This window comes from Hyaena hyaena, unplaced genomic scaffold (genome assembly GCF_003009895.1).
Source record: "Hyaena hyaena isolate Hyena2069 unplaced genomic scaffold, ASM300989v1 scaffold_29, whole genome shotgun sequence".
Lineage (NCBI taxonomy): Eukaryota > Metazoa > Chordata > Mammalia > Carnivora > Hyaenidae > Hyaena > Hyaena hyaena.
In genome coordinates, this window is record NW_024080661.1 from 201,544 (window position 1) to 226,922 (window position 25,379).

Consider the following 25,379-nt stretch of genomic DNA (forward strand, 5'->3'; position numbering starts at 1 on the left):
CTGTACTCTCAAAGACAAATAAAACATTAAAAGCAAAACAAAACAAAAAAACAGGCTATGGAAGAAAAATCACACAACATATCCATAGATGCAGAAAGAAAGGCTGTCCCGGCTCCTGGAGAGACTGGTCAGGGGGGAGGGAAGGGGAGGGAGAGGAGAAGAGAGAGGTTGGGGGAGAGATAGGGTGGCATGGGGATGGATAGGCAGGGTCTGTAAGGCCGCTGAGCGTTCGGAGGACTGGCTTAAGGTGCAGGAAGTGGCCAAATGTAAACCAAAAAGCCGCGCCTTCCAAGAAAGACTATAACCTGAGGCACAGGGTCATAAGGCTGGAGGGCCTCCCAGCCCCAAAAGAATTGCCATAAAGGCCGTCCTCTGTGCCAGCCCCCAGGGAGGCAGCCAGGGCTAGGGCCAGAACCACCACAATCCAGGCCCAACGCAATCACCTCCCTGTGGTCTGCCCCTTCCACACCACTCCCCCACCCCACCCCACTCTCCCACCTACCCCCTGCCCTCCCCCTGAGCTGCGGCAGTGGGTAAGACCACTGTGTGCAGCGCACCCCGGCTTGTAGCTTGCATCCACCCCATTTTCTTCATTCAAAGACACAACTGCTCACCAAGCCATGTGCCAGCTGGCAGCACAGATATCCAGAGATGCCTTTTTTTTTTTAATGTTTTTTATTTATTTCTAGGAGAGAGAGAGAGACAGCGTGAGCAGGGGAGGGTCAGAGAGAGAGGGAGTCACAGACTCTGAAACAGGCTCCAGGCTCTGAGCTGGCAGTCAGCACAGAGCCCGACGCGGGGCCCGAACCCACGAACCGCGAGATCATGACCTAAGCGAAAGACGGACGCTTAACCGACTAAGCCACCCAGGTGCCCCAACCAGAAATGCCTTTTAACGCAACCATCAGGAGGGAGCACCTTTTTATAACTTGGCACGGTTTTGCTCCCTGGCCTCCCATGGCTCATCCATGGCTCATCATGCCTCCACAAAGCCACAGGGCATCAAATACTTTAAGGCCAGAAGCCTTTTCACCGAACATAATGGGAGTGCAAAGCAGCCCGCCCACCCATCCCTGAGACTAGCCACTGCTGGGATCACCATGAGTCCCTGAGCTAGCGACTTTACGAGCTCCCTCGCGGCAGACCAGCCTGCCCAGACCTGGCTCGGCTCTGCGACCAGTGCCCTCCCCCACCAGGACTGGATGCCCCCTCACAACTCTCTGGGGCCCGTGGCACAGAACGAGGAGGAAATTGGGGCCACGGAGAGGGGATGTTTACACTTGACGTCTTTCTGCCGTCCCCCCTGCATGGAACTTCCACCCTGGGGCGTAGACAGCACCGTGCAGAAGGGTAGCCCCTGAGTGAATGAGAAAGAGGACCAAGACTACGAGCCCCTCCTCAAAGTCCTCCAGACACTCAGAGCCTCCCCCCTTTGAGTCAGGAGCCCCATTCCCAGACTAAAATGGGAAAAAAAGAGAAAATATAAGATCTATGCCCAGTCTTAGTTCCAGTGCGCCCCTACCCTGGGCTTGCCACAGTGTGACCTACCCCGGACGGCACAGGGGAAGGGTCGTTGCCCACTGGTGTCCTGCTTTCCCAAAGGCAACAACTTCACTTCCTGTTAGTTCTGCCAACCCACCGTCCCTTTCCCAGCTGCCAGATGGTAGGAAGAATGCCCACAGCACACCTTAGTCCTAAAAAGACCCTGTCCCTGACAGGTAGAGCTTGTCCCTAATAACCAGGGCTCCACTGACCACGTGGTACACGGACAAGGGGCAGGGAGGCGGGCAGGCAAGCAAGAAGCTTGGGAAACATACACACGCATGCACACGTGCGCGTGCGCGCGCACGCACGCGCACACACACACACACACACAGCCCTAGCAACTGCCAGGCCAGGCCACCACCCATTGCTTCCCTTCCCCGGTGCCCGTGCCAGCCCCTACCAGAGCTCGCTCGTCCAGACACAGGAGGGGTGGGGCCTGCGGGCTATCAGCCACGTGTAGGGCCTGGAGGGGAAGAGGGAGGGAGGGTGGGAGGGCCAGTTGCTCTTCAGGCAGGTCTGAAGGTGAACTGCACCTCCCCCTTGAGCAGTCTTGGCCCCAGGAGTCAGGAGTGTACACAGCCGCCTGCCCTCCCTGGACACCAGGTATGTGCCTTTATTCTTTAAGGACAAGAGGGGGAGACTCAGCACCTTCACCAGCCTCATCAGACCCTTTGTCCTCAGCTTCTCCACCTGTCCGGGGTGGGGGTCCAAGTGAAAGTGGAGAGAAATGGGAGGAGGCCATAGATAACAGAGAGATGGTCTCAGGACCACAGACCCCGGAGCTCAGCACTGTAAGAGAAGGAACTCTGTACCCTTCAGTGTACAGATGAGAGAACCAAGATCTAGGGCCGGGGTGGGAAGAGGCTTGCCCAAGGTCACAGAGACTTGGGAAGAGAATGGACACAGAACCCAAGCCTCCTGCCTCCCAGCCCAGAGCACGAAGCCTGGCTTGGAGCTGCCGTGCTGGCCCTTTAGAGGCTACCAGGACCCGGGGGGGTGGGGGGGTGGCTATGGCCATCCCAGGTTCTGCTTCAGTGGGTCTGGGATGGGACCATCAGAAGCCACTCTTCAAGGATGGGGGTGGAGTGGGGGTGGGCTATTAGGCAAAGTGTTTTTGAGGAGGCTCAGGCTTCACCTTCTGTGGCCCTCCCTCATAATAGGAGGGACAGAGGTCCATGAAATGGAAACAGGGATTTGGCAAGGAATCAGGAGCCCTGGGGAACAAAGAAAGATATTTGAGTCCAAATCTGAAGGGGGAATGTATGGGAGTGTGAATAGGGCAGAGCTGGCTGGAGCCCTCCCTACCCACCTATACACCCCAACATGCACAGAGGCACACACACACACACACACACACACACACACACAGTCTGGAGCCCCAGGGACCCTCCCCATTACTTTCGAGCAGGAAAGAAAGAGCTAGAAAGTGGGCTGGTGAGGGTGTCCAGGAATAAAGGAGTGAGACCCAACCCCTGCCCTGGGAGTGTTCAAAGTGAGAAAGAGTTTGAACAGGACCCTGAGGGGTTGCCTGCCTTTTGCTCAATCCCAGGCCTGCCCCACTGGGTTCCAGAATCCCAGAAGGAGCAGATGTAGAAAGGGTCTTAAATTTGTGAAGCAGTGACACAGGGTTAAGAGTTTAGGACTGTGGAGCCAAGACCACCCAGGTTCAAAGCCACTGGGTTCAAGCCCCATTTCTACCAGTGGATTCTGCAGGCTCTTTGACCTTAGGCAAATCCCTGAACCTCTCCAGCCTCACAGTAATAGTACCCTCCTCATAGAACCATAGAGAAAGTGAGTACGTTTTAAGCTCCATTATTATTATATCCCCATCATACAGATGGGACAACTGAGGCCCATAGGGGAAAGGATAGCACAAAAGCAGTTTTCCAATCAGTAAGCAGGCATCCTGGGTCATGGCCCCAGCCCTCAATGTGCTCTGCAAAGCCAGTAACCCCAAATTCCTCTGTGGGACCCAGCCCAAAACCCTTCAGGGTGCACTATGATCCTGCCCCAGTAAACTCAGGCCACTTGGAGCATGTGAAGAAAGAGCCACAGCTCCTCGTCCTCAACTGCCCCTAGGAAGGAGCTCCGGGGACTATTCCCTTCCACTGCCATTTATAGACACGCTTCCCAAGCTTGGGATGCACCGCCCCCTCCAGGCCCCAGCCAAGGAGAAGTCTGACAACAGAGCCTACAGGAGCCACGGGGAGGATAGAGACTGGCTTTTCTCATTAATTTACTGGGTGACCTCGGGCAAATCACACACCCTCTCTGGCCCGCAGATATCCCTCCGCATTTGAACCGCATGCAGTAAAGGGAGTTAAGAATCCCAAGTCCCACAGCCTGGGTTTGAATCTCAGCTCTACATTTCTGGATGTGTGACCTATGCAGATTCCTTAACCTCTCTGAGTCTCAGTTTCTTCATCTGTAAAATGGACTAATTAATAGAGATGCAATACTTCCTAGGGTTGTGGGAGGATTCAAATAGTTACCGCATGTAAAACACATAGGTGAGTGCTCAGTAAACGGGAGCTATGATTATTTATTATTATGAAGGGGTTATACTCTACATAAGCCCTTCTTTCTAAGTATTTAGAATTATCCAGCTGCTTTCACTTACTGACTCCACACCGCTCTCTGAGAGGGTACAGGGCAGGAATTCTTATTCTCAGCTCACAGAGGAGGAAACTGAGGGACAGAGTTACACCTTACAGAGCTGTTTGAGCTGAGATTTGAAGATGCATCTTCTAACTCCACAGTTTGCATCTTTCCTAGGCTGATCTCTATGCCTTTTCCAGCCGTGGGGTCTGACTCTAAAGCAGGATGTGATGGAGGCATTTTGGAAAAAGGGAGAAGCAGAGCCAGGGAGTGCTGAAAGGCACACAGTGAGGCTCAGGGCTGGCGGTGGTAGTACAACCAGCATGTCCCCACTCCTTCCAGTTTTCTTCGCAGCCTCAATCCCACAACCTGTCATCACCTACCCAGCCCCACCTATAAGAACCTACTAACATGCAGCATTAAGGCTAGACAACAAGAAGAACTTTCCACACTAAGGGAAACAGGGTAGTTGGGACATCTCTTTCCCAAATGAGCCCACAGGGAGTGATTATCAACTGATGATGTCACGGCCAAGCTCAGAACTATTCTGTGGCTCCTCATTGCCCTCAGGGCTGAGTTGGCCCTACTGAGCCCAGCCTACAAAGTTCTGCAGGGTCCAGCCAGCCGTTCCCCCACCCCCACCCCATCTTTCCCCCATCCAACCTAGGTGCTCTCTGTGTCTCAGATGCTCAGAATGCCTGTCCACTAGGGCCCTGAACATACCTGCCTCTTCACTCTACCTGCCTTGCCCAGCTAGCTCCTGCTTTTCCTTCTTGTCTCCCTTTACATGTCCCTTCCTCCAGGAAGTCCTCCCTGACCTCCCCACTGGTGCCTACAAAATCTTCTCTGCTTTGCCTCTTCCCTGGCAACCCTGTTTAGAATTGCTCACCTGCCTGCTAGTCTGTTTCACCAACTGGCCCACATACAGCTAAATGCAAGGTTCCTGACATCAGGCAGCCTGAGGTCCTGTCCTGCTCTGATACTTGTTGGCCATATGACCCTTGGGCAACTTACTGACCACTCTGTCTCTCTATTCACACATCATAAAATGGAAAATAAAAATATGTACCTCATATGGTTGTTAGGAGGAGTTTAAAAGGCTTTATGTATAATGTATGTGCACAGTAATTACTCAATAAATATTAGCTAGTATTTATTTAATAATAAGGCTGTGACATAGTAGATATTCAATAACCTCTTAATTGAAGAGCTTTTATTTAAGAATCATCTGCATAATGCTTATTATGTGCCACGAACTGTTCTAGGCAAGTTACAAATCTTAACTCATTTTACAGATAAGGAAAACTGAGGCACAGAGAAGTTAAGTAACTTGTCTAGCATTGTACAGCTAGTAAGTGGTAGAGCCAGGATGCAGACCCAGACAGTCTGCCTCCAGTATCCATGCTTCTTATTTTATTATTATTATTTTAATGCTTATTTAAGTAATCTCAACACCCAACACGTTGCCCAAACTCACGACCCTGAGATCAAGAGTCACATGCTCTTCTGACTGAGCCAGCCAGGCGCCCCACCCCCCACCCCACCCCCACCCGCTACCAGTATTCATGCTTTTAATGAAAGAATAAATATGCCTTTGCTTTGGGGGGAGGAGTGGCGGGGGCTTCATCTACCAAAGTTACTCAGTTCCCAACCCTGGTCTCTTTCAGGTCCTGGCAGCTTGTGGTCAGCAGGGGTGTAAGTGAGGCTGACTAGAAACCAGAGGTGAACCGACAGCCACTGCCCCCATCATGTCACAAGTGATGTCCAGCCCCCTGCTGGCAGGAGCCCATCCAGGCGGCTTGACTCCCTGCGAAGAACCCAGGAGGGTCCTGCGCCCAGCACCCAGCCCCAGCCTGCCGCCCCAGTGTCCTTACTACACCACGGAAGCCTGGGGAACCCAGGCCCTGATGGCCCCTGCTCCCAACAAGGGGCCCCCCAGCAGGCTCCAGCAGGGCCCACCGGCTGGGGCCAAAGCCAGCTGCCTCCTGCAGTCCCCTGGTGAGCAGGCCGCAGGGGTCCTGGAGGACCTTGACTCCTACATTGACTTCTCACTGGAGAGCCTCAACCAGATGATTCTGGAACTGGACCCCACCTTCCAGCTGCTTCCCCCAGGAGCTGGTAGTCCCTGGGCCGAGCCCACCCAGAACATAACCTCCAAGAAAGAGAAAGAGGAGCCTGAAGCCTTGGGTAAGGACCTGGGGTGCAGTGCCAGGAGGGGGTGCTTGGGGACCAGACCTCATGAAGAAGGACTTTTCTAGCAAATCAAAGGAGCAGGGGACAGTGTCCTCTTGGGAGGTGCTGTGCAGCCCCAAACAAGTTACTTAATCTCTGTTTTCTCTCCTGTGTAAAGGAGATGAAGACAAGTTTCCCTCACTCTCCAATTCTATTTTGTTACTGAGTTTGGAAAGGTGATGGATACCTGTTTTAGGTAATTTTTCAGACTTTAAATAAGCTGCTATATATAAGAATTTCATACAATGCCGTGTAGTAAATAAGAGCTTGATAAATGTGGAAGCCCTGAACCTCACTGTTCTATGGTCTATCTCTTTAGGTCCTAACCCAGGTCCCCTGAAACTTTTGTAGGATTGCTCTCTGGGCCCCTGTTGCTGTTTAGGGGAGAATCTCTCTGGGGGTCCCCAAGAAGTAGAGTCACAGTCTATTTAGGGCAGGACCCTGCTGTGTTTAAGCAGTGAGGTGCTGGTAAATATTTAACACCTAGCTCCACCATGGGGTGGGAAAGAGCCCTGATTTGAAACATCCGTCAAATTTCACCATATAGATTCTTCCACCAGGGCCAGTTTCAAACTATCAACATGATTATCACTGAATGTAGCACTGAAAAGACATACTGTACCAAACCATTATGGTATATATAGTATTTCTACCATACAGTACAATAGATACAAATAACCTCAAGAGTATAGATAATAGTGGAGCGCCTGGCTGGCTCAGTCAGAAGAGCACGTGACACATGATCTCAGGGCTGTGAGTCTGAGCCCCACGTTGGGTATAGAGATTACTTAAATAAACAAAACCTTTTTTTAAAAAATGATATAGATAATAGGAAAAATAATTGGAATGTGGTGAATTGTATTTATAGCTTTTGCTTTTATTATGTTATTTCGTTGTAAGTTTGTATAATTAAAAAAATGTTTAATATTTATTTATATTTTGAGAAAGAGATAGAGCATGAGCAGGGGAGGGGCATAGAGAGTGGGTGACACAGAATCGGAAGCAGGCTCCAGGCTCTGAGTTTACAGCACAGAGCCTGATGCGGGGCTTGAACTCATGAGCCATGAGATCACGACCTGAGCCAAAGTCAGATGCCCAACTGACTGAGCCCACCAGGCGCCCCTATATAATTTGATCATATTATAATCATGTCTAAGTTTAGAAATCAGATGGACAAAATCTGAAAATTTTAACAATCAGCTCCCATGAACTGGTACAAGCCAACTTCAATATACCACCACATTCGAGGAGATCTAGAAATCCTACATCTGGTATCAGTTTCCCAAAGAGTTTCAAGTATACTCTGAGGATGAAGGTCAAGAAGCAGCAGCCCCATTAGATAGGCCAGAACACTGAGGTCCCAGGGCCTTAAGCAATCAGCATAGGTTAATGGGTACAATTAGGGTTAGAGATAGGGTCCATGAGAATTTCTACTTATTGAGCACTTATTATATCCAAGCACTATGCTGAGCGCCTTACAGAAGAACATTTAATCCTCCCAATTTATTCCCATGAAATATTTTATGCCCGTTTTACAGATGAAAAAACTGAGGCTGATGGACTTCAGGAAGGAGCTCGTCCAGCCTAATCGCTGGAGGCGGGCAAACCTTACATAAGCTATTGACTTCACTTCTTTGCCTCATATTCCTCATCTGTAAAATAGAGATGAGTTCTTACCTCAAAGCGGGTGGCAGGGATTAAAAGAAATAACACTTGTCAGGTGTTTATCATAAATCCCGGCCTGCTGTTAGTCATTATAAATGGCAGCCGTTTTAATTTTTAATTAAACACTGGGGTTGCATTTAGAACCATCCTCAGCATAGGTTCAGGGTCTGGGGTGGAGGTGAGCCCAGCACCCACGTCCTCTGGCGCCCAAGTTCCCAGCCTCCAGCCTGCCTTCTACCCCTCCCATTGAGCATTGCCCGCCAGGGCTGTTAAAAGAACCACCTCTATGCCCCAAGATCTTCCTGCTCCTTGAGGCCAGTCACAGGCATGTCTCTGCAGGGATGGTGGCTTGGGTCTAATTATCATTGGCAGGAGCAAGCCCCAGGCTTTAATGCTCATGCCCCAAGGCAGGAGTTCCGCACACTCAAGGCCGGCTGGGGCAAGACCAGTCTCTGTGGGGCGTCCACACGTACAGGGCGGGGACCTTGACAACCAGGCCCTTCCTCCAGGGGCCAATGGTCAGTGGTCTGTGTTCTCAGATGCTCTGGGCACATCCTGTCATTGTGGGGATATGTCCCCCTGACTGTGGGTAGCAGTGGGGTTCAGGGAATGAGTGGGCAGCCAGCAGTGGTCAGGGGGTCCTGATGAAGCCCCCCCCCCCAGCTCTGCCCTAGCCTCTTCTGATGGAATAAGAAAATCCTCTGCTCTAACCTCCACCTGAATGGTGGTGATACCTGAGAGCTCACTACCTCCTGAGACAGCCAGTATAGTCAGCTCCCGGCTAGAAAGTTCTTCTCTGCGGGCACTAATAGCACATCACTGTGATGGGTGGCACCTGTCTCATGCATCTTGACCTTCCAAAACCCTCGCCTCAGATCACCACTGGTGACAGAGCCCTCGCCAGCCAGTGGCAGCGTCGCTAATTCTGGTGAGTTCTTATTGGGCCAATGTACCCAAATGTGTGGGATGCCCCGCCTCTGCCTCTCATCCTTCCTTCTCTTGGGGTGTCAAGGGGAAGGTGTTCCATAACTGTGGTGCTAGCAGATGTTTACTGTTTCTCTTCGTCCTCACTTGGCAAAATTAAACATTAAGCATCGCCAAGCCTATGTGTTTCTCCCTTCCCCGAATATACATAGATAGATTTTGTAGTGCGTGATCTCAGCATCTACCCTGTGAAGGAAATGGTGGCAGCCTCGTTTCACAAATGAGAAAATGAGGCCCAAGGAGAAGAAGAAGTGAGACCCACGGTCACACAGCCAGTGAGTCATAGGCCAGGCCACAAAGCCCCGGTTTCCGGCCTCCAAAGTGTGTTCTTACCTTTCTCTCTTCTTTGGTGCTAGTTTCCTGCCCTCCGGAGCTTTGAAGAACAAATCTGTTTGGAGGCGGCCTGAGGACTCCCCATCTGGGGCTCCACCTCCCCCCGCAGTCCTTACACACCTCCCCCAGGTCCCCTGCACCTACCTCTTGCTTACCTTCCTTCAGACTCACCCTGGGGGACCCCATCCTACCAGGAGCATGGCTCCTCCAAGCAAACACCATCTCCATCTCCATCACCCCTCCCTATCTTTGAAACAGGCACCCACATTTCATTTTCCAGCAATTTCTGCCAGGCAAGGCTGTTTGCCAATCCCAAGTGAAGGTGGGGTGTTTAATAACTATCTCTCTGCCCCCCACCCACGTGCCCCCTTCCACCAGCCCAGCCTGGTGCTGGCGCCTGCATCCACCCAGCACCGCTCAGACTTGCCCCGCAGGCCTGTAAACAGCGGCTGCACCCTGGTGAGGGGGTGGGTGCCTCCACCTCCCCCAGCCACATGCACCTCAGGGCAGAGGTGACTCACAGCTCCAGGACTCCTTCCGTCCTCCCTTCCCAGCCCTACTCTGCAGTCCCCAAGAAAGGCCTTTGGTTGATTGGATGACCCAGTGAGTAGGAAGCTCAGAGCTTCCCTAGGCCAAGAGACCCTCCCCAAAGCAGCCAAGAAACTTCTCACAAGGCCAGGCCTTGGGAAAGTGTCCTGAGGAGCCCCTCCTCCTGGTAGAGGCCCCCCAAACTGAGCACAGGAGCAGGAGTCCAATTCCTCTGCTCCCTGGCTGTGTGGCATTGGGTAACTCACTTAACCTTTCTGAGCCTTGATTTCGCATCTGTTTTATGGAATTAATAATATTTTCTACTTCAATGGAGTTGTCATGAGGATTAAATGAGCTAGTACAGGGAACATGTTTGCAACAGCGCTGGCACACAGCACTCAATAAATACCAGCCTTTATTACAAATTATGCAATAAATGCCACCTCCATTGCCACATTTCTCTGAGCCTCAGTTTCCTCCTCTGTAAAAGCAATGGCTGCTGGCATTGGGCATAAGGGCTGAGAGAATTATGGGTAAGAGCACTATAAAGTCCTATAAAAATAGAAGTTGTGCTTGCCAACCTTCCAGAAGAATCCACCCCATTCCAAGACCTCTACTTTTTCAGAACCCACAATATATTGTGCCAAATAGTCTTCTCTTGCCCTCAGCAGTGGGACTCCTGCTGGGTCATCTGACCAGTGCTGGCCTGAAAAAGCAGGCAGGCAGTTCTCTGAAGAACCCCATGGGCCAGGCTCCAGGCATCATTCATCAATATATTTTATCCTTACCACAACCTCGGGAGGTTGGTTTTACATCCCCACTTTGCAGATGAGGAAACCGAGGCTCACAGTGGTTAGGAACGTTACCCGATGCCCCTTGGCGGGAAAGTGGCAAAGCCGGGATTCACACCCAGGTTTGTCTGACAACAAAGCCAGGCCTGTTCCTCTACCCCTTGGAACAGCACGCCCAGGTCAGCCTGCCAGCCCCCTTCATCTGATGTAATCCTCCACCCCCACCCCAGCCCAAGCAGGCTCAGACAGAGGCAGTAGCCGTGAGCAGGCTCAGAGGTCCTACCCGGGAGCGGGCTGGGGCAGGCAGGGATTCCACAGTCACGGTGGGCGGGAGTTGGCGCATGTGCCAAAGCCCAAGGGGGGGCGGGGGAGGCTGGCAGACAGGAGCTGAAGGTGCAGTTTCCCGCTGACTTTGCCCCAGTTTCCATCCTGGGAAGCCAGACGCAGGACTCAACAGGCCTCCAGGAGGGAGCAGTTAGGTAGCCTTTCCACCCCACCTTCTACCACTTTTGTTAGAACAGCACCAAGACAGCTTCCTTTCCCCCAGGTCAGGAGGAGGGGGTGTCCATACTCACCCTGGAGAAAACCACCCAGTGCCCCAGTCCAGGGAGGAGCAAGTTCTCAGAACAAGAGTCCTGAGTGTGCCCACTGGGGACAGGAAAGAGCACTGGAGTGAGCCACCACCCTGGGGCATGTCTAATATCCAACGACTGTGCACCAGTTAAAAGCATGGCGGGGGAGGTCCATGCTTGATAATGTAGCAAACCCTGCCCTCTGGGAGTTCCTGCTCTAAAGCAGACTTCCCAAACTCTGACGTGCACTCAGATCCCAGGGAGTCTTGCTAAAACGCACTCTGATTGAGCAGGCTTGCATGGAAACAGATTCTGTGCATCTTACCGGATCCCAGGTAAAGTGGTGCTGCTGAGCTGGGGGCCACAGTGGTGTGGCTTGGTGCACATTGGAATCAGCTGGGGGACTAGACGAACAACCTGAGGTGTGGGTCTGTACCAGAGATTCTAGTCTATTGGGCACAAGGTGTAGCCTGGGCATTAGGACTTTTAAAAGCTCATCAGGGGAGTCTAGTATGCCACCAAGCTTGAGACCCCCTGCCTTCTCAGTAGACACAGACCTAGAAACAGCCTTCGTGCGCCCTGAGTAAGGGAGGCATCAGAAAATGTGACTGGCGCATTCTACAAAGTAGCCATTTCTTTTTTTTTTTTTAATTTTTTAATGTTTTATTTATTTCTAGGAGAGAGAGAGAGACAGCGTGAGCAGGGGAGGGTCAGAGAGAGAGGGAGATACAGACTCTGAAACAGGCTCCAGGCTCTGAGCTAGCAGTCAGCACAGAGCCCGAAGCGGGGCTCGAACCCACGAACCGTGAGATCATGACCTAAGCGAAAGTCGGACGCTTAACCGACTAAGCCACCCAGGCGCCCCTACAAAGTAGTCATTTCAACCTGGAGCAGGAACAGGGGGCTTCACTCAGGAGAAGATTTCCTCATTTTAAAAGATTTATGCGCCAGTCAGGACGCCTTGGTAGCTCAGTCGGCTGAGTGTCTGACTTCGGCTCAGGCCATGATCTCATGGTTCATGAATTCGAGCCCCGCGTCAGGCTCTGTGCTGACAGTTCAGAGCCTGGAGCCTGCTTCGGATTCTGTGCCTCCCTTTCCCTCTCTGCCCCTCCCCCACTCAGGCTCGATCTCTCTCTCTCTCTCTCTCTCTCTCTCTCTCTCTCTCTCTCCCCCTCTCAGAAATAAATAAACATTAAAAAAAAATTTTTTTAAAGATTTATGGGAGTGCCTGGGTGGCTCAGTCGGTTGAGCATCCGACTTCAGCACAGGTCATGATCTCACAGTTCGTTGGTTCGAGCCCCGCATCAGGCTCTGTGCTGACAGCTAGCTCAGAGCCTGGAGCCTGCTTCAGGTTCTGTATCTCCCTTTCTCTGCCCCTCCCCCACTCACACTCTGTCTCTCTCTCTTTCTCAAAAATAAATAAACAGTAACAATTTTTTTAAAAAGATTTATGTGCCAAGAGCAGTGCTATACCTCTTACATTCATCTCATTTCATCCTTACTGTAACACCAAGAGGCTGGGTATAGTCACCTCATTTTACAGGTGTGGAAGCCAAGGCTCTAGTTGCTGAAGTTCTTTGGCCAAGTTCTCTGAGAGTAAGTGGCAGAGTCAGATCTGAAACCCAGGTCTGTTAGATTCCAAGACCTGTGTTCATTCCACTGCATCTCCACACCAAAGAAGAAATCACAAAGAGGGTGACTTGGAACAGCACCTAGAAGGTAGAGCTGGGGGCTAACCCTAACCCAGCAAACCCCTCGTCTCTGAGCCTGTTTCCTCATCTGTCTAAAAGAGGGGAGAGACCAGACGGGCTTGAGGACTCTTCCAGCATTCCTGTTCTGTGAACCCAGGCTCCCAGCTTTCACCAATGTTCTGCTCTCTCCCCAGACATAAAGTACATCGAGGTGACCTCCACCAGATCAAGGGGCCTTGATGGCCCCCAGCACTGCTCCAGCCCATCTGTCACTCCGCCCTATGGCTCCCCGCGCAGTGGTGGCCTCCTCCTTTCCAGAGACATCCCCCGAGAAACTCGAAGCAGCAGCGAGAGCCTCATCTTCTCTGGGAGCCAGGGAAGGGGGTACCAGCGCCCCCCTCCCCACTCTGGGACTCCCTCCTCTCATCCCCCACCCTCTCCCAGCATCTCCATCCCCTGCGTGGGGAACAAGGCCTTGGGCTCCCATGGCTTGGGCTCCCCACTGGTGGCTTCTCCAGGCTTGGAGAAGGGGCTGGGGGCTCCGGCCCCACAGCGGGGCAGTAGGGTCTCTATATTGTCAGCCAGCCCAGCATCTGACATCAGCTATGTGTTTGGAAGGTAGGTCACTTCTGATAGCTTTTGATATTGCCTTCACCAAACACACACACACACACACACACACACATCCTAAAATCATAGATGGGCACCTTGTTCTAATCGGAGCAAAATCACGATGTGTACCAGAAACAAAAGAGTGATTATTCTCTTTTATGCCATCACAGCCATTTGGACCTCAAGCTTTTCTCAAGCACTTAGAATATAACTCAATATACAAAAATTTTTCCTTATGCCTATCTCTTGGGAAAAGAACTGTTACACTCATGAGGCATTTATACAATGCATCTCAAGGAAAAGATTTTTTTTTCAACCTCAAAACACAGGTGCATAAATAAAATCGGGGGACTTAGGAAAAACCATTTAGGAAAGAAAAGCCTCCCTCCTCTTTATTGCTAACAAAACCTAGGAGGGGGGAGGCGGACCTTCCTGGGCATTATTCATAATTGCCCCAGCCCGTGTGCAGACCTTACAGTGGAGCCGCACACACATCTTGCCCAGAAGGACCAAACCACAGGACTTCTGTCCCCCACACCGACTCCAAAGCTGTTGTGCCAAGGCAGTCGTTGGCAAGGAGGCTGGGGTTCCACAGCCGTGGCCATTGGCATGGGCCTCTGAGCTCAGAGAGAATTCGGGTTGGACACAGAGCTGGCCTCCTCATCTTTTACCAGCTGGGGAGTTCCCTCTGCATCCACCGTAGACACAGTCCAGCCTAGGTCCAGCCTACGTGCAGGGCTCTTGGGGATATGGAGGTGCTTCTGTGATAGCTCAGTCAGACCTGCCTGGCTGGGAAGGCAGAGGGAATTCAGTCCAGCACAAGCCCATATGACCTGCAGGGGATCGGCTCATTGGCTACTTTAAGTACCAAAGACTGCTGTGCAGGAATATTTCTGTATCCTTCAGCATCCCTTGGGGATCAGGTGGGCATGCACTTTGTCCTGGGCCATGGGGGGTGGAGTATACAATACTCTATTTAACCAGAGCTCTAGGCCCCTGAGTGTCTACTCTGACATCCTAACACCCTGCCTGTCTGGTGCCCTCCCTGTAGCAGCCAGTCTCTCCTCCACTCCAGCGTCTCCAGCCATCAGTCATCTTCTAAATCCTTGGAAAGCCCGGCCAGCTCTTCCTCCAGCCTCCACAGCCTTGGCCAAGTGTCCCTGTGCACGAGAGCCGGTGACCTCCAGGGCCCCAGCAACCCCACACCAAGCATGGGCCAGCCCAGAACAACCCACTCCCCGCCACTGGCCAAGGAGCATGCCAGCAGCTGCCCGCCCTCCATCACCAACTCCATGGTGGACATACCCATCGTGCTGATCAACGGCTGCCCAGAACCAGGGTCTCCTCCACCCCAGCAGACCCCAGGACACCAGGACTTTGTCTGGCCCGGGGCTGCTTCTTCTGGCAACTCCTGTCCAGTCACCAGGAGACAGAGCCAGACCCTGACAGATGCCCCTTTCACCACATCCTCGGAGGGTAAGTTGTAAACCAATACTTAAATTGTTGCGAGGTTTGGCTTGGAGGAATAGACAAAATATCAGTGAGTTTCTGCAGTAGCAGGTCAACATGCTGAATGCCTACTGTGTGCCAAGCACTTTCCCAAATAGTAGACACAGAGAGATGGCCACAGTCTAGAAAGAGATACAAAAGCCAGGGATCAGTGTCAAGTAAGATAAACACAGAAGTAAAGAGATGTCCTAAGTCTTAGGGGGCCATAGAGGGAGGAGTGAGTGATCCTTTTAGTCTGAAAAACTGGGAAAGCTCCTCAGAGGACGTGACATCTGAGCTGGATCTGGAAAGTGGATCAAGTCTGGAGCCAGAGCAGGAGAGGAGGGGCATTCCCAGCAGAGGGAACAGCGAGTCCACAGTCATGAAGGTATAGAAGCAGCACATGCATGTTTAGGAAATGACTGCAGTGCTGGGTGTGGGGTGAGGTCACTGAGTAATCTGGGGCCAGATTGGGAAAGGCCTTGAACCCCAAGCTAGAGTGGATTTTACCCGTTAGGCCACGAGGGCCTAGCAGAGAGTCTCAAACAAGGGAGTGTCTGGGTCCGAGGTGCACGTTCGATAGATCACTCTGGCAGATGAACTGTAAGGAGAACAGCTTTGTTTGAGTTTTCATCACAAAGCGGTCCAGACAAGCTGTAACGGGGGTCTAAACCAGGGCGGGGCAGGGCAGTGGAGGAGAGAGGAGGGAGCCAGGAGACCCTCGGGATATGAAAACAGCAGGCTTGATGACTAACCCAGGAGAGGGAGAGGGAGAAGGAGAGTCAGTCCTACCTCTGACGTTCGTGGATGACGAGCACACAGAGGGCTGACCGAGACAATGCATTCCAACTCAGACAGCTAAAAACCACAAAACAGCAAACACCCTCCTTCCCGTAGTCTGTGACTACAGGCGTCCAAAAAGAACAAAACTAGCCAGAACCCAAAGCAGGAAACAGAGAAGCACAGCCTTAGCCCCCACGGGGTGCATCTCTCCAGAATAGAGCCCCTGCAGAGTCCCCCAGGGCACTGTCCCAGCTCCCGCCTCATTTAGCCACCTCCTTCCTGAGGCTTCTCAGCCCTCAGTCAGCCATAAGCATCAGGGTGACTGCTAAGGGGCGTGATGCTTACTCTGGACCAGGCTGCCATTCAGGGAGCCATGTCAAGGTAAAGCAAGAGAAAATGGCATGACAGGTGTGCCTTTGAATCTGCTCTGATGTTTTCTCAGGACAAATCATTTGCATACTTCAGTACATTTTTTTTATAATGAATTACTCTCAACTGGCCACAACACACCTTTTTTAAGATGCCAAAATTGAGAACCATGGCTCTCTGTCCTAGGGGACCAGGGAAAATGGCCATTCTGTCATCTCAAAGAGCACATTTACTCAGCCTGGTGGTATTCCCAACCCGGTTGGGTGATGCCCCAGGATATCACTGATTACACCCTGGAACCTCATCAAATTCTGCAAACTATTCTCAAAACAAAGTCCATGCTAATTGCCTAGGCTATTGGAGCGTTAAAGACCCTCAGAGGCTGGTTAGTACGTTCAGTCCTCTCTGGGCTTTGGGAGCAAAACAGTAGTCTCAAAGCAGAGTCAGGAATCCTGTCTTCTGACTTCTTCTGCACAGGCTCATCTGCCCAGATCTGCTGCTTTCTTTTCCTCAACCTTTTCTTTCCATTTCTTTTCCAAACTCCCCAGGACACTTGGAGGATTCTTAAGGAGGAAGAGAGGGTAAAAGCAAACAGATGATACATCTCAGAATCCCTTATTTATCCCTTGTTTCAGTCCACACCAGACAACACTAGATTCGAGAAACTGTTTCTCATTAAACTGAGATTTTATCTGTTTGTAATTCATTACCAAGGATACAAGGGGAGACTCCTAGGTCCTACATGTGCCAAACCCTGGAATTCTTCTGTTGGACGTTGCATTTTGTAGGACGTTGGAGATACAGTGGGGTTGGGGTAGGGTGGGGCGGGTTGAACAGGACCACTGGGCAGAGGAGGGGGGAGGGTCTCTCAGCTCCCCTCTGTCCAGCCTACAGGGTCCACGCTCTCTGTCTCCAGGTCCCCCCAGGGACATGCAGCCCACAATGAAGTTTGTGATGGACACATCTAAATACTGGTTTAAGCCAAGCATCACCCGGGAACAAGGTAAAAACAAGCACGGTGTTTCAAGGGCTGAGGACGAGACTTAAGTCTCTGTCCTCCACCTTGTATCAGGCAGATGGGGCCCTGGGTCATGTTAGGGGAGGGAAAGGCAAATGGTCGGTCCAGGGAAGGGGGTTATCCTGTGAACCTCATGTCTTGAGGAAATAGAGACTGTAGCAGGGAGGGTAGAGATTAGATAATAGAAAGCACTTCCTGGGAACAAAAAGTGAATTCTGTAATGTCTGCTCTATGAAGACCTTATGGGGCTTGGGGACAGAAGGTGTCCAGAAGAGCTTGGGAGGGGAGGGGTGCGGTTAACTGTCTCTGACCCAAGGATTATTCCAGCAATCGGGCTGCTGAGGAAGGAAGAGCCAGGGGCTTTCGTCGTGAGGGACAGTACTTCCTACCGAGGCTCCTTCGGCCTTGCCTTGAAGGTGCACGAGGCCCCTGTACCTGCCCAGAACCGATCAGGTACCCACCAGTCTCTGTCCTCACTCAAGGCCTCACAGACACGACGGCATGTGGTAGGCTTTAGTCCCAGCTCCGCCACTGCCTCTGCCCCACAGCAGGTCCGTAATGACAGCTGGGAGGAGGGTCCACCTCAGTGCTCTCTCAGCTGCCCTCCTGTAGGGAGGGTCTGTAAGGAGCTCCTTCCACGGCAAACCTAAGCTGCTTCTGCCTCCTGTAATCCCCAGATTCCCTGCTCTGCTCTCATGGGGAGCCAAGGAGGAAGTTCCCAGCCCCTCCCCAGGATCCATCCTCTCCTCTGGGTGCCCACCTCTGTCCAGACCAGATTTATTGTGAAGGAACCTAATGTGGTCATAACGTATGTCCTCTAGCTTATCACATGTGTGTGTGACGGCTTATCACATGTGTGTGATGGTTTATCATTTATGTGCTAGTTTACCATGCATGTGATAGCTTATCACGTGCTCTGCCGTGGTCTCACACACACAACACACATCTGGGGGGCATCCATCCTGCACCAGGATACCTCGCCGGGGAGATAGATAAAACCAGATCACTATAGTACAAGGTACCTAAGTACCAGCCCCTCACCAAACCCCAGAATTGTAGCTCTCCGTGACGAACGGATGAGATAAATGGGTCCCCAAGAGTTAGCTGACGACCCCCCAGAGCAACGATGAAAATCCCAAATTCATGCTCTCTAGATTACGCCTCTCTGTCTAAATAAGAAAGTGACCTCGGGGGGCGGCGTTGGTTATCCAGGCAGGCTTGCCAGAGGGCACAAAGAGGAAGAAGCCAGGGGCTAGTGAGAACAAGCAGACAGGCATTGTTCACCCTCCAGGGCCAGCCTGGCGTCGGCAGGGACTGTCGGGTGGCGAATAATAGCACCTGGGAAGGAGTGGGGGGGGGGGGGAGAAAAATCAGGCTGAAGAGTTAAGATGTGATTTCAGTAGTCATTGAGAACCATCCCCCTTAGCTCTTGAAACCAAGAGAAAGAATGACTGGCTGCAGAAGCCTTTGAGTAAAGGCGTTAACACCTCCTTTGTGGGAGGCCTTGAAGATAGGGTTTTTACTAGCAGAGGCAGGGGGATGGACCAGTTAACCTCTGGATGGACCAGGAGGAGGCAGGTCAGGGAATGAGTTGGTCAGTGTGTGGCTAACCCTGGATTCTGGAACTCCCATTCACATGCACTCTTTCTTCTTTCTTTGTCCAGGTGAGGACAACAGTGACCTCATCCGCCACTTCCTCATTGAGTCTTCCGCCAAAGGGGTGCATCTCAAAGGAGCAGATGAGGAGCCCTACTTTGGTGAGCCTCTCTACCTGCTGGCCCCCGGTGGGCCCTGCCCTTCTGAGCCAGGAGGCTGGTCTGGGGAAGGCCTTCTCACACGGGGCTGCCTGTCTCCTTGCAGGGAGCCTCTCTGCCTTTGTGTGCCAGCATTCCATCATGGCCCTGGCCCTGCCCTGCAAACTCACCATCCCGCAGAAAGGTGGGTCTGGGCCCCAAAGAGGCAACATCAGGGCACTAGGCCCGTGTGTTCTTACTAGAAATGCTCCCAGTGGTCACATCTCACCTGATTTATGGATTAGTGTCACAGTTAAAAGTGCTTTGTCTAACATCCATCTAAGTATCTGCACTTCCTGGTTTGAGAATTTGAGAACGTTGACCTCTCTGAACCTCCATTTCCTCCTCTATGAAATGGGGACAGCCATCATCATACCACAACTGTGTCGAATAGGTGTTATCCCCATTCTACAGATGAGAAAAAGGGGCTCAAGGGGCTGAGTAATTCACTCACAGGCATACAGATCATACATCGAACCAAGATCAGGAAGTCCCATTCAGAGCCTACAGCCCGGTGGGCTGGTAAGCTGAAGTAGACGATCTCAGGGTGTGTAGGAGGAGCGGCAAGGGGGTTCTGGGAGAGGAGTCAGAGCAGGGGAGCCCCAGTATGGTGATGTGGAGGGCCTCTCTACTTTCTGAAAAGAAAGGCCTGGGTTTGGGAAGGGCCCGAAGGAAGGGAGGAGGTCAGAGGCTTCTGAGGACCAGGTGACTTCAGCAGTCCAGGGGCTGGAGGAGTGAGGAGGAAAAGGAGGGATCAAAAGACTTGCAAGCTAGGCATCTGGGGAGCCCCAAGGGGCCCCGTTTGTCTAATTACGGTAATCACTCCAGGTTTTGCAGCGGCTTGCTTCCTGAAGGTGGGGGCGGAGGTGGGAGATGTTCAAAGGGATTAATGCTCCTAAGAGAAGGGTCCGTTCACTCTACCCCCGCCCCCTCCGGGGCCTGTTCCTTTGCTTTGGCTCAGAATTGGGAGGTGGAGACTCCTCAGACCCTGCTACAGGCAGCCAGGCCTCCTGCCTAAAGAAATCCGCAGGTGAGTAGTTCAGAGGAGGCTCCAGGCTTGGCTGGGCCCCTGGAGGGCCCCTCCCAGCCCCCTGCACACACGGGCACATGCAGGTCCACACAAGTTCCCATCACAGCTTTATTTCTTCATCCTTAACAAGGTGCCCCAGTCTTCCCCATACCTGTAAGCCCTGAGGTGAGAGGTGCAGGGCTGGGGGGTATGGCAAGTAGGCAGAAGAGAGGGAGGTGGGTGAGGCTTACACCCCATCATGCACACACATGGGTACATGTGGACATGATGGGGTCTCCCTGGTTCTGAGGGACCTACCCTGGAGGTGGTCTCCGGGCCTGGGATCCTGTGTGTGGAGTGTCAGGTCCAAGTCTTGGGGGTTTCCACGGCGAAAGGTCACTCCTCTTCAGGTCTGGAGGCCAGCACGAATGAGCCCTTGTCTGAGTGACAGCTCCTACAACGGGCCCCCTCCCCATCCTTGTCTTCTCCACTTTCTCTTGACAATGAACCAGGGCCCCAGGTTGGGTGGAGGTGGAGACAGTGCCACCCATGCTCTGGACAGAAGGAAGGCTTGTCTGGGCATCCCTAACATAGGGCAACAGCCCCTCCTTTACTCCACCCTAAGGGCCACAGACCAGAGCAATGCAAAGCAGCAGATGATCTCGAAGTCCTCCGGGATTGGCCTCAATCCTGCCTGCCTGCTGGTGGCTCGGAGGAGCCCCACTGGACTCCCAAAGAAGGAAGAACCCTGACCCCTGGCTCTGGGCAGAGGGAAGACCAGAGCCTGGGTGACCCCACCTGCCCCTCCATGGTGGATCCTGGCAGGGCCCAAGCACAACATTTACATCCACAGGCTGCCATGCCCTGTACCTGACCTCCGTGAGTGTAGAGACCCTGAGCGGAGCCCTGGCCGTGCGGAAGGCCATCTCAACCACCTTTGAGAGGGATGTCCTCCCCACACCCACCGTGGTCCACTTCAAAGTCACCGAGCAAGGCATCACCCTGACGGATGTCCAGAGGAAGTAAGGGACCTCCCTTGCCCTGGGGCTGGTGGGCTGGGCATCGAGAAGTGGAAGGGATCCTGAGACGGTCTGTGGATCAGTGATGAAAATAGGATTCAGGATCCTGGACCCAACGTGGTCAGTGACTTCCTGAGTGACTCCAGGCAAGTTCCCCGCCTTCTCTGGGCCTCACACCAATGACCTCTTACCAAAGTCCCCCTTCCCTGTGACCAACAGAGATGGAATTAACCAGCATTCATTGGGCACTGATTAAATCTGCATCCATTGATGAAACATCTGCAAAAGGCCAGACTCTGGCTGCCCACTGGGACACAGTGGATGAGATCACTCCTTCCCCAGGCTCAGAGCTTCACAGTCTAGCAGGAGCCCAGTCCTGAGCTGGAGAAACAAGATGCCATTCTTATCCTCAAGCAGTTATATGACACAGTGAGCACGGGGTAGGGAGAGGGTAAAAACATGTAGGACACAAGGTAGATTCACTCCATGAAAAGAAAGAAGTGCCAACATATGCCCCAGGGCTCAGCAGTGGGAAAGGTCACGGCAGGCTGTAAGGGGTCTAGTTGGGAGGCTTCTTAGAGAGCATGGCCTCTGACCTCTGGGAGACCTGGAGATGATGGAGGTAGGACATGGCCCTGGGACAGGCTCTCATCAGCTTCCATTCTCTCCCTGCCTCTTCCAGGGTGTTTTTCCGGCGCCATTACCCCCTCACCACCCTCCGCTTCTGTGGCATGGACCCCGAGCAACGGAAGTAAGTTCAAGGCTGGGCCGAACTCAGGAAAGCCACCCAGGGCCTAGATGCCCACTGAGGTTTCTTGCTGACTCTGGGACTGGGATTACAGACAGAGCCTGTGAGCCTCGAGGGGCCAGGAGTAACAGGATGAGGGCAGGGTGGGACCCAGTGGGGTGTGGACGCAGCTGGCCATGCTCCCCTCGCTGCTCAGCCAGAGTCCTGCGGAATGCACAGAAGCCTCAGTACTCATTACTGTCCATCTTCCTTTCCCACAGGTGGCAAAAATACTGCAAGCCCTCCTGGTAAGGCCTTCCTGTGCACTGTCAGTCACCATAAAAGGTCTCCCTCGGGCAGGGCCTAGGACCCAAAAAGAGGAGGGTATTACAGAAAGAGGGAGGCCCTGTCCTGATCCTAAGAGAGCCCATGGTTTTGATGGGGGTGGCACAGGCCCCAGACCTCAGAGAACCTCCAGTCTGAAGGGGGACACATAACCTGGGAGCCCTCAATCTAATGTAGGAGGCACAGGTTCTAACCTCAGGGAGCCTTAATCTATAGGGATGCCCCAATCTGATGGTCAAGACACATCCTTGCCCTCAGAAAACTTCCACTCGGATGAGGAATACACAGGTCCTGTCTTCAGCCTCCCCCCCCCTTCAAAATGAGGGAAACTTAGATCTTGAGGTGGAGGAGGTATCCTACCCCCAGTGAGCTGGGGAAGGGGGAGGGAGGAGCACGGTATTCGCTGAGATCACCTCTCCTAGCCTCTCTGGGCCCCACCTCCTCATTCAGGCTGTGCTCTCCCACCAGGATCTTTGGATTTGTGGCCAAGAGCCAGACAGAGTCACAGGAGAATGTATGCCACCTGTTTGCGGAGTATGACACAGTCCAGCCAGCCTCCCAGGTCATCAGCCTGGTGGGTGCTCTGCTGCAGGACACGGAGAGGATGTAGGGGGAGGGAGCTTCCTCTGCACCTTCCCAGACATCCCAAGAGACTAGAACCCCTGAACGGAGGCTGTAACCACACCGATGAGCCAATCTATTAGACTGGAGGAGAGAGATACCAAACCATTGGTGAAATCCTTGGAACCCTGCGACCTTCAGCAGTGACCTTCATCTGGACCCCACTGTGTCTCAGTTTCCTCAACCAAATAAGGAGACAGGACCAGCTGTTCTTCTCAGACTTTGGTGGACATCTTAACAAGCTCCCTGTGACCCTGAAGCACACCCACACCTGAGGACCCCACATGGAAACAACCTCGAGGACCCCGACTCCATCAACTTGGACACTACCAACACAGTAGCCTGAGATAGAGACCTGTGACGCTCTGTCATGGCAAACAGCAGGTTCAGGACTCATGCGTCCCTAGCCCAAGGCGGACCTGGGAAAGATGATCCGCAAGGACTGACCAAAGGAGGGACGGACCGACTCTATTTCCCTCCATATCTGTTCTTTCCACCCCCACCCCCACTTTTGTAATGGCTTCTTGGGCGGCGGTTCCCAGGACAAAGCAAGATCTGCCTGCCCTGGATTCTTTAGGCCAATGTGGTCATGGTTGTCAGGGCAGCTTAGCAAGGGGAAACTTGCCCTCATGGTCAGAGACCACCCAGCTGTCCTCACATTCCTGATGTCTAATCCCCACACTGCAAATGAGTATCAGCCCCATCTTTTCTTTCAGTTTTTTGGTAAGCAAGTTCCTTCCAGCTGGTGCCACAACTGCCCTAATGCTGCTTATGCAACCCACTGGAGGGAGGCGGGGGCCAGGAGGCCAGACACAAAGGCCAGCTTTCTCTGATCCTGTTCAGCCCCAGTCTTGCTGAGTGCCCCTGCTTCCCCAGACACACGTGAAGACAAACACGGACAAGCGTGCACAGCAGTAGGGCGTCAACTGGCCTTACAGCCACACGGGGGCAGCAGAGAGTCATGAATGTAAACAGCCAGCCAACTCCAGAGGTCTGGAGAAGCTGGGCGGTCTTTCTCCCACCCCACTTCCATCAAGACTCCCAGGAAGCTGGAATAGTTTGTCTAACAGGCCTGGGGTCCTAAGGAAACCACAACATGAGGATGGAAGAGGCTCAGAGAAGAAGCCCACTTTTGTTCTACCAGGAGCAAGTGCCTGCCTCCTCCCAGCTGTGGGCCCGGCCACAGCATCATTATCATTATCTTTGGCCAAAGTTGAGCCTGACAGATTATGGTTTCAACCCAGGAAACCAAACTGGACTGAAGCTGCTCTGGGCTGGCAAGACTGGCTGGGAGCAGCCCACCCAGCCTGTGCTTAGGCACTGCCCCGTCCCTGGAGAGTACAGAACACTAGACAAGCTTCTCCAGGTCACAGTGGCCAAGTCCTCAAGGTTATATTCAAGGGGCAGGCAGAGCCCCCCTTTTACCCATGGGTGCCTGTGTAGTTCCCATGGAAAATAAAATGTCTGTTGTGGCACAACTGTTGGTTCTTAGGCATTCAGGGCTGCCCCCTCAGGTGGAGACCTAAACAGAGAGGAGACCTGAGTTGGCACGTGGTGGCAGTGTCCTAAAGAAGACTGCATTAGCCACACTCCTTCCTACCCCCTGGCCACAGCAGTACAATATCCATTAGCTTCCCTTCATAAACCATCTCTTAAACCATTCCGTGTTCCCCACATGTCTGACACACCTGGTTTTCTTCATGACTCCTTGCCTACCATTCTGCCTTGAAGACAGAGTTGAGATTTTGCCCATGTCCCAGGGCTGAAGATGAGTATGTGCAGCCCCCCTGACAGATTCCAAGGTCTCACTCGGGCTCCCTGAGGGACAAGGAGAGGCAAGTGAAACATGGGCAGCTCAGCGGGAGTCTGAAAGAGTCTCTGAACCCAGATGATCCCTGGGCTACCAGCTCAGCCCTAGAGAAATGGAAAATGGCTTCATCATTTCACCCTGGGCTTGGGGGTGGGGGCAGTTCTACCACTAGCTTCGGCCAGTTGGCAGTCCAAGTCTTGCCAAATGGTACAGGCAGGGCCTCAGGAAATCTACTTTCCTAGAGACCCTTAGGAAGGGAGGCTGCTGCTTCTGTTTAGGCTGAGCTCTGTGACCCATGGCAGGAGCTTCCCTGGAGGGCTTGCGAAGAGACTCTCCCAATGGCTTTGAACCACTGTTGAGGAGCCCTGCCTCCCCCCTCACTACCAAACTTCAATTCCAGCCTCCTGCCCCAGCAGCCCCCACTCAACCTGGCTGTGGACTGAGTCCATTGAAGGTAATACTCTCTGCTGCATTTAGCATAACTCATCTTTCCTCCAGAAAGATTTAACAAAAAACTTGACTTAGACTTCTGCCGATGGACAGAGTAGCCAGCCCAGCAAGGGTAAGAGGGTTGGTGGGTAGAGAGGAGGAAGGACAGCCACCAAGCCAGGAGCCAGGAGGGGAGGGGTCTTCATATCTCAAGAGTTTTCTGTCTAGGAGTCCCCAGGCCTGGCAGCCTTTGATCTGAAGCTTCCCTCACCAATACCTTCTAATGTCACCCCTCCCAATTTTCCATCCCTCTGTATCCTGCTCTCTGTACATATATACCATCCATCCACCCCTCCCTCCATCTCCCACCCCAGGTTCTTCCTTTCCTTCCTCACCTCATTCTTTCTTGACCCACCT

General features: G+C 52.7%; 1 protein-coding gene across 2 annotated transcripts; it reads left to right on the plus strand.

Annotated features, from left to right (window-relative positions):
• The first annotated feature begins 2,055 nt into the window (after window positions 1-2,055).
• On the plus strand, window positions 2,056-24,383 carry TNS4 (tensin 4). 2 transcript variants are annotated; one of them, XM_039227821.1, is made up of 13 exons: window positions 2,056-2,148; window positions 5,811-6,330; window positions 13,134-13,557; window positions 14,603-15,027; window positions 17,108-17,194; window positions 17,537-17,662; window positions 18,874-18,966; window positions 19,070-19,147; window positions 19,964-20,032; window positions 20,865-21,033; window positions 21,713-21,781; window positions 22,039-22,065; window positions 22,571-24,383. In XM_039227821.1, the coding sequence occupies exons 2-13, from the start codon at window positions 5,892-5,894 to the stop codon at window positions 22,710-22,712; spliced, it is 2,148 nt and encodes a 715-aa protein (XP_039083752.1). In that variant the 5' UTR covers window positions 2,056-2,148; window positions 5,811-5,891; the 3' UTR covers window positions 22,713-24,383. The 2 variants fall into 2 exon arrangements, with proteins under 2 accessions (XP_039083752.1, XP_039083753.1); XM_039227822.1 differs by lacking the exon at window positions 19,964-20,032.
• The last annotated feature ends 996 nt before the right edge of the window (window positions 24,384-25,379 follow it).

Excerpts from the sequence above, each read along its gene's own strand:
- TNS4 (XM_039227821.1), top strand. The coding sequence starts at position 5,892 with ATGTCACAAGTGATGTCCAGCCCCCTGCTGGCAGGAGCCCATCCAGGC. Across the intron at positions 21,034-21,712 it reads CTGACGGATGTCCAGAGGAA|GGTGTTTTTCCGGCGCCATT; the intron begins GTAAGGGACCTC and ends TGCCTCTTCCAG. Across the intron at positions 22,066-22,570 it reads AAATACTGCAAGCCCTCCTG|GATCTTTGGATTTGTGGCCA; the intron begins GTAAGGCCTTCC and ends CTCTCCCACCAG.